This window comes from Choloepus didactylus, chromosome 10 (assembly GCF_015220235.1).
Source record: "Choloepus didactylus isolate mChoDid1 chromosome 10, mChoDid1.pri, whole genome shotgun sequence".
NCBI classification, from domain to species: domain Eukaryota; kingdom Metazoa; phylum Chordata; class Mammalia; order Pilosa; family Megalonychidae; genus Choloepus; species Choloepus didactylus.
In genome coordinates, this window is record NC_051316.1 from 100,522,356 (window position 1) to 100,531,528 (window position 9,173).

General features: G+C 36.5%; 1 protein-coding gene across 1 annotated transcript in view; it reads left to right on the forward strand.

Annotated features, from left to right (window-relative positions):
• RBM18 (RNA binding motif protein 18) overlaps positions 1 to 8,562 on the forward strand; it is a 28,600-nt gene extending 20,038 nt beyond the window's left edge. Inside the window, exons 4-6 of the mRNA XM_037851340.1 lie at positions 158 to 244; positions 1,972 to 2,057; positions 4,916 to 8,562. Coding sequence (XP_037707268.1) covers positions 158 to 244; positions 1,972 to 2,057; positions 4,916 to 5,075 — 333 coding nt within the window. The 3' untranslated portion in view covers positions 5,076 to 8,562. The remainder of the gene's footprint in view (positions 1 to 157; positions 245 to 1,971; positions 2,058 to 4,915) is intronic.
• Positions 8,563 to 9,173: the final 611 nt, after the last annotated feature.

Consider the following 9,173-nt stretch of genomic DNA (forward strand, 5'->3'; position numbering starts at 1 on the left):
GCTTTCTGTAATGAGCTACTTAGAATAGCTATTTAAAAAAAAAAAAAAAAAAGTTTGATTAGAGACTCAGCCATTGAAGCTACAGGCCCTGTGCATATACAGATAGCTAGTTAGGCATTTAAATTTTTTTGCTAACATTAGTCCCTTTTCTGGACAGGAAGCAGAACAAGCTATCCAGTGTCTCAATGGCAAGCTGGCTCTGTCTAAGAAGTTGGTGGTGCGATGGGCACATGCTCAAGTAAAGGTAAGTCTAAGAGACTAGAAAGACAACATCAAACCTCATCCTATGTGAGTTTTCTGAAAGACAATTGTCCACTTACCCATTTGCATCCAAGCCTCTTCACATCTGGAACGTCCATACTTTGGTCTCCTACTTGTATTTCCCATGTGTGTTGCCAGATTTTTCTTCTGAAAAACATCTCAGGAGGGATTAAGTTCCTTTTTTGTTTCTTTCCACATGCCCACAGATCCTGTTTTTGATTGATTTTTCCATGTGACTGATGTGTATACTCAAACCTCTATCATTTTTTTGGTGGGGGTTGTTCTTTGGAGGAAAAAATGTATTTATTTTTAAAATTAGTTGCTTTAGGCATTATTAGATTTTTCCCAGCCTCTCAACTCTGTGGAGTGTTTGAATATGTTTATTCTAAATGCCTGAGAAGTGGGTAGTTTGTGTGAGCATTTAAAGCACTGGCATCTCCTTACTCCAAAGATTTTGAGAGTTATTAGGGTGTGGGTTTGTGGATCTTTACAGTGTCTTTACTGTCTCCAAGCCCTGAGAAGTGGCAAAGTGCCTTTTTCATCCTGTAGTTGGTCTCTTAGGAGAATGCAGTAGAAAAGCTAAGACCATTAAAAAAGAGGAGTGGCATTCTGTTACGTCTGGCACAGAGGTGGTAAAGTGTGTGGATTGGAGCAATCTCAAGAGTTGGTTCTCTTCCTTTTGCAGCAAGGTCTTGACAAATCTGCCTGTGAAAAGATTTGGGACAGTTAAAAGTTAAACCTTCAATCTTTAGCAATATGAGCATGATTGTTGATTGGAGACTCTCTATCCTCTATACCCAACAAGCTTCCCAGTAAAGAGTCACAGAAATTAAACAGACATTTGAGCTTAACGTCCAAGCTGAAAAACAAAATGCTCAAACATTTTGGTTCCTTATGAGTATTTCAGGTAATCACAGAGTCTTCTCAATTTCTAGTACACATTGCCTTAAAAATAGAAACAACAAGGAGAATTACCAAATGCTTTTTCACTCAAAAGAAAATCAAGTCTCATTTGTCAAACTGGCTGTCATTTTCTAGTTCTGCATCTCGTTTAAAATGCCCGCCAGGGAAATCATCCTTTGTTCCTGTCTTTCATTTGAGAATTTCTGTGCCTTGCAGTTCTCTTCTCCTACAAGACTTTTTTGGCCAGAGGCTCCTGATTGCTCTTTAATATTATATTTACTTTTTACAAAAAGTATGTAATTATCTGACATCAAATTAAGCTGTTCTTTTACTATAGACTGTTTTATAGATCAATGACTTGAAACAGATACTATCTTTTCTTAACCCAGGACTGTTAAGAGTTGAGAATTACGCTTGGTACTTAGCAAAATCTAGCAGAATTTTAAAGTGTTTTGAGTAAAATAGAATAAATATTTTAAGAGTTGATATGTGGCAGTTAAAATAAGAATGTTAGAGGGCAATCCTGCTGTGTATTTGTACCATCTATGAATTTGAAAGTTCTTTCCCTACCAAATAAGGAGAACTAATGGATAGATGAAAAACAACTTCTCAACTTTTTTTCTAAGCTTGATAGCTTTTAATCCAAAGCTGGGGAGTTTTGCATTAATTCAAAATGTAAAGCAGTCCTAAAATTGTCTAAAAATATGTTGCTGATAGACTACTGGGGTTGGAGCTTCTGAGCTATCTACTACAATAGAGGGCTAGTTTCTGCCCATGTGAAGTAATTTCTCTTTTTCTTATTTTCAGAGATATGATCATAACAAGAATGATAAGATCCTTCCGATCAGTCTTGAGCCATCCTCAAGCACTGAGCCCACTCAGTCTAACCTAAGGTAAGACTGTGTACTGTAGAAAAACACATTTATTCAGGAGCTTGAGCCACTTTATTCCAAGTCTTCATTCATACCCTAATAACTCATCAGACATTTAATAGGCCTTGGGTCACTTTGAGGTTTGTCATTATATACTAATTCCTCCCCAACTATGAGCTCCCTCTGTACAAAATTTTAGTCTGAAAAAGTTTAATTCTATATACTATTTCAGCAGTCTTAACAATTTTGGTTCCAGTATGCACAAATTGTTAGTTACTTCTTTGGAATTAATTCACAACAGAAGGAACTAAGGGTTGGGTAGAGGAAGGGAAAGTTAAATGGATGATTGAGCAGAAGTAGAGTTTTTTGGGTTTTTTTCTTTTATTCATTAGCCTAGGGAGAAGTTTTAACAATAATAGTATTATGAAGCAGGCACTGTGCTAAACGTTTTGTATGCAGTATGTTGTTTAATTTTCATAAAAATTCTAGCATAAGTACTGTTACACACGTTACATTAGGAAACTGAAGTTTAGAGAGAGAAAATATGTTTCAAAGATCATGTAGGTAGCAAATAAAGTCAGGATTCAAAACCAGTTCTATAGGATTACAAAATTCAGTCTTGTAATTACTGTAAAGAAACTCCAGGCTACCTGAAACTGTCAAACTACAACCCAGAACCCATGAATCTCGAAGACAGTTGTATAAAAATGTAGCTTATGAGGGGTGACAATGGGATTGGGAAAGCCATAAGGACCACACTCCACTTTGTCTAGTTTATGGATGGATGAGTAGAAAAATAGGGGAAGGAAACAAACAAACAAACAGACAAAGGTACCCAGTGTTCTTTTTTACTTCAATTGCTCTTTTTCACTTTAATTATTATTCTTGTTATTTTTGTGTGTGTGCTAATGAAGGTGTCAGGGATTGATTTAGGTGATGAATGTGCAACTATGTAATGGTACTGTGAACAATCGAATGTACGATTTGTTTTGTATGACTGCGTGGTATGTGAATATATCTCAATAAAATGAAGATGAAAAAAAAAAAAGAAACATCAGACTAATCCAAGTTGAGAGACAGCCAAAAAAATAACCAGACTGTACACTTCAACAGTGTCAAGGTCATAAAAAACAAAGACTGAAGATAAAAAGAGACTAAAGAATCAAGAAAGCTAAATAGAATTTGCGATCATGAATTGACTACAGGACTGAGGGAAAAACATGCTTTAAAGGACATTTTGGGACAGTTGAAGAAATTTAAACATAGACTGTATGTTAGATAATTTTATTGTACCATTGTTAAATTTCCAAATTTTGCTAATTTTACTGTGGTGAAAAAGGAATGTCCTTTTTCTTGGGTGATATAGGGATAAGTGAGCACAATGCCTGCAACTTACAAATAGAAAAATATACACATCACTCTCTCTTCATAGATAATCTGTGTGTGTGTGTATTTTAGAGAGTGGGGTAAAGAATAATGAAGCAAATAAGGCAACATGTTTAAAAAAAGAAAAAGAAAAAAAAAAGAAACTCCAGGCTATAATTACAGGAATATGGTTATAAAGTCCGTTCCATGGGAGGGGAAGAAGATATATGAAGCAGTGTCAATGACACACAGGGATCAGAAATCAGCACTTTGTCATGAAATCAGGAAAGTGAGGCCTATATGGATGGAGGACCAGACAGAAAAAAAAAAGTCATGTATATTTTCTGCACCAAAGCAAAACAGATTTTCAAGAATTTCATTAAACTGCATGGAAAGTGGTCCTGAAATGTTTTCTGGTGAGCCAGGAGTGGTAAAATTGTAAATTGAAATTAATTTTATAGTTACTAATTTAAGTTAAGTGCCTTTCATTATTTCTTCATTTTGTACTGCCTTTATTGTTTTATATCCCTGGAAATAAAAAAAGAAATTATAATGACTTTGATAAATTCACTTTGAACTTACATTGTATCCTATTTTCTCCGTAAGATTTGAACTTCTTGATCACAGATTGGTCTCCAAGGAGGTTTTCATAAATATAACTCCTATTGGGAAGGAATGACTGCATTTATGCTGGTTGATCTTTATGTTATAATTGACATGTTTAGGTTTTTATTGTCAGTGTTTTCTACTTTTTTACCAGGTAGCCTAATGTTTTCCATTTATTTTTTACTCCAGAGAGCCTCTGCTTATATCTTTCTATTAACATCTATGCCTAATTAGAGAAGGTTATTTCCCTTTGACTCGTATGGAATGAATGGCTATCCCATAAATGAAGAGTGCAGGAATGCATCTTGGTAATACCTTAGTGTTCTTTCTATTATAAATTAGTTTTTTCTTTTCTTACCCATGTAAAATTGTGGCATGTGCAGCAGATATATCCCTTTTGAGGATTTCTAAGAAGCCATGTATGCACTCCTGTCCAGGTTTCCTTCCCTGACTATAAAACCCTGACAGCCATCAAGAATGGAAAATGAAGGAAGCCGTGAGTCAGAAAATACCTCTGCCTGAGAGCTTTGCATTCTGGCCCAGAGATAGCATTGATCCCAATCAGAAGGGAATTTCTCACAATTTCTTCAGTGTCTCTTCACATTTCCCTCTTAAGAGAGGGCTGCTTAACTCCCAGCCTGATGGAGGGGAAAAAAGCAAGGATTTTTGACACTTATAACAGTGTGTGGGCTTATAATAAAAACTTAATAGATGGTACAGACTTGATCTTTTTCTTTAAATGAGATGATTAGTTACCTTTTTTTTCTTTCTTATGAAGTGTTTGCCAATTCATATTTGAATATCTTATTGCTTCTTCAGTATGCATAAGAGGGTAAGGAAGATGAAATACAAAGTATTTTTTTAAATGCAACCAGGCCCACTCTGATCCTCTGCTGTCCTTTTTCCAGTGTCACTGCAAAGATAAAGGCCATTGAAGCAAAGTTGAAAATGATGGCAGAAAATCCTGATGCAGAGTATCCAGCAGCACCTGTTTATTCCTACTTTAAGCCACCAGATAAAAAAAGGACTACTCCTTATTCTAGAACAGCTTGGAAATCTCGAAGATGATGGTTGTGAATTGCTGTAGCAGCAAAAGCAAATTGGTCTCCACATCTGAAATCCTCTGCCTTTGTACTTTGTAAATGTGAATGGTACTATCCAACAGAGCACAATCATATGTTTGAGTTTGGTAACATAACATTTTTGGATTTTCTTATGGATATTTCTTCCCTGAAATATGTGTGGAATTGAGCATCACCCAGAATAAATAGGATTATATCCAAAATTGTGATTTGAACACTGGGATGCTCTGGTTGGCTGGGTTTGTTTGGATTTGTAACTCCAGAAACATTATATAGTGTGCCAGAGTGAAAGACAAGCATAAAAAATGTACTTTTAATCAGGAAACTAAATTTATTAATGTCCTTCTTAAAAACGGGGGTGGGGGGACATTTTTCTGTGCTCAAGTGTCTTTAAAACTTAAAAGAAAAGTAAAAGGGAGGAAAGTGAGAGAGAGATTTTAAATCATGTTCAGAACTGTTCCAGAATTTGCTGTGGAAACCCCTCCAATTGGACTAAAAAGAGAAGGTTCTTGGCAAAGGGGAGCTGGTCCTTTGAGCAAATGTTGTGGTAATCTGTTGAAGAATTATGCTTATTGTTTCAAAATCCCAAGTAGGAAAACCTGTTGTGTATTGTTTGCATCGACAAAACTGTAGAATCAAATTTAGCATTTTGTACCACAACAGAAGTTCTGTTTGGAAATCCAACTTTTATTCTATAATGATAATTTTTGAAAAAACTAAATAATCTTACCGTCTATAATACCAAATGTTGTTATTAATGTGGGACTTTTAAAATTGCATTTATTGCATGAGATTGTTTTTATAGCATGAGAATGTTCTATTTGGAATTGTATCATGGTCAACCTAAATAGAAAAGCAAAATTTCTTTAAAACCTAGAAGTTGCTATATAGATAGCTGTCAAACATATTATTTCTGAAAATTTTATAGGGGTCTGAGTAGAAGAGGTTGAATTGTCTTGTGAGGGTTGAGGGGTGAGGGGGTGGCACACAGTGGGACACAGTGAGTCGATGGAGCAGGCACTGTTCAGGCACCAGGATTTGTAGTGAGTCATGTTTTATGGAGTTTTAAAGGCTTTACAGACTGCATGACTTTAAAATGATTCTTTATTCATAGAACATACTTCTCCCTAGATACCTTCTGCCACTTTGAACATTCTAGATATGACAATATAGAGAGATAATAAATTAACAGATTTTGGAATGTGGTTCTGTCAAGCTCAGTTTTGGTCATTTTGGTGCCAAGTTTGACAGAGTGTTTCATTGGGCAGCACCATTGCTCCTTTACCAGGTAAATCACTTTTTGACTCCAGGTGCCATTCTTGGTGATTACAGACTGTGTACCACTACCGTTCCTGGCAAGAGGAAGCTTTCATTATAGGGACTTAAGTCTTCCTATGAGCATAGATGAATTTAACACATTTGAACCAAAACTTCAGTATAGTGAAGTTTCAGAATTCACATGACTGGTTCAGAGAAATTCTTATCACCTTTCCCAAGGTAAATCTTTTTAGATATCTTTAGATATCAGATACTTTCTGGATTTATTAGCTGTGTCTATGATGCAAGTAACTCTCCTTACATTTGGGGAATAGTTCAGGGAGATGGGAGCATTAACTCCCATTTTTCTGGTGATTTCTCGGAGTATAGAATTCACCATTTTATCCTTAAGTCCTCAGAGAGTTATGTTGGTGTAGGACTTAATCAAAATAGTCTTCTATTTTTAATAGGAATTTAGAAAATACTAAACTTTGAATTATATAAAGTTGTTTCCTTTAGAAACCAGATCTATTTATTTGTATTTAAAGCAATGTTTATTATTTGTACCAGTTCTTACTCTGTGTGAATAAATGCAAGACAGTGCCTGTGTGGTGGTGTCTTCCCTCTCTCATCCGTTTGCTAGAATAAAGACTGCAGCTCTCTGGTAGGGTTGTTTCCACTCAGGACTTGGGCTGGTGGAGTGTTGCTTCTAGGTTCGCCACTCTGCAGAGGCCTCTGGCTGGAGAGTCAACTTCAGAGGCAGTCCTAATTCCCTCCACCCTCCATGCTTGCGTACTTCTATGGTTAGAGATTAGAAGAGAGACTAGCTCTTCTCATTGCAAGTTTAACTATTCAAAAAGAAGTTGCTAATTGAAGTCCGAACGTACCATACCATATTGCGTCTCTCTTTCAAGGTAGAGGTTTCAGAAGAATAAACTAAATTTATGTCTAAATATTTGCTGAAAACAGTCTGATGAAAGGTTTGTAAAATGTAAGTATTAATTTGGTCAACTCGTTGTTTTGAGGTCCACCTGTATTATGTGTATTGGTTTACGGTTTTGTTAAAATTATGTCTCAATTTTGATTTATACAAGGGTGAAGAATTAAAGGAATTATTCAGGAGAGAGGTATGAAATATCTCCTTAGTCTCAGTTCCTGTTTTATTGAATGCAAAATATAACCCTGACCAACTGATTTTCTGTAGCTGGCATCTCAGTATTGGGAACAAGGATCACACAAAGAAAGGTTTTTAACTCGTCAAAAATCAACTGCGAAAGTTTTATGAAACCAAATATTCCTGAGCTCAATCCCTTGTTTTTTAAAGTATATACAGGTAATTTCTGAATTAGCAAATATATCTGTGATTTTTTATACTGCTGTAAAAGAATAAGATTAATTCTTGCCTTATAAGTTAAATGTTAGACATTTCCTGTGTTTAAATCATGTTCTTACAATGTGATTTGATCCCATCATACTCATCCTTGATTTTTCTCTTTCCTGCCTAATCCTATCCAGTTGTTCAACAAATCCTGTCTGCTCCAGCTTCAAAATACATCTTGAATCCAGTCACTTCTCACCAACACTACCATTTTTGTTCAAGCCACTTTGATCTCTTGCTTGGACTATTGCAGTCCCCTACTAATTATCTCCTTGCCTTCACTATTGCCTCGTAGTCATTTTCCACATGGAAGCCAAAGCTATCCTCTTAAAATCTGAGCATATCATTTGCTTCCCAGTGGTTTTCCACTAAGAATAAAATCCAGAGACCTTCAAGGCCCTAAATGACCCGGCCCCCAACTGCCTCTAACTTCATAGCCCACTGTTCTTTTTGCTCACTCTACTCCAGCCACACTGGCCTCCTTGCTACTCTTTGAATTCAAGGAAACCCCTGTCACAAGGCCTTTGCATTGGCTATTCCCTCTGCCTGGAATGTTTTCTCCCCAGGTAGCCACAGAGCCCACTCCCTCATTTGATTTGTGTCTCTGCTCAGATGTCAGTGATCAATAGGCTGTCCTGACCTCCCTTTCTAAAATTGCAGCCCTGTGACTCTCTAATCCTTTACCCTTCTTTATTTTCTGTGTAGCACTTACCACTACCCTAAATTTATTTCTGTGTCTTCTCATCTGAATGTAAGTTCCATGTGAGTAAGAACTTCTATTCAATGCTACCTCCCCAACATGTTATACCTGCTCAATAAATATTTGTTGAATGACAAATCAGAATCGTGGTATTTGTGAGCTGATAGCCTTTGAGAGGTCGTTCCATGTAGTTCCTTCATATGGTGCAAATGGGGAAAAGGGAAACCTGGAGTGGTAGAATGACTTAGCCAGGATCGCATAATGGAAAAGCTTTAGGTAGAACCTGAGCCTACAAACTCCTAGTTTAGGTTACTCTCCTATAAACCAGGGGTTGGCACACTGGCCGGTGTCACTTCTTTTTGTACAGCCCACAAGCTAAGGATTGTTACTACATCTTCAAATGGTTGAGGGGAGGGGGGAATCAAAAGAACAATATTCTGTGACACATGAGAGTTATGTGAAATTCAATTTCAGTGTCCAGAAATAAAGTTTAATACCTAGCCCTGCCCATTCATTTACATATTGCCTATGGCTGCTTTCCCTCTACTACAACAGAGTAGTTGCAACAAAGATCATCTGGCTCACAAAACAAAATATTTGCTATCTGGCCCTTTACTGAAAACCTTTGCCAACCCCAGCTGTAAACAATATTCCATTAGTGGAAGTGTCTTTCTAAATCTTCGTGGTATTAAGGATTCTGATGTTACTGCAGAGAATAAAAGCAGAAAGGTAAAAGAATGATTGTGCAC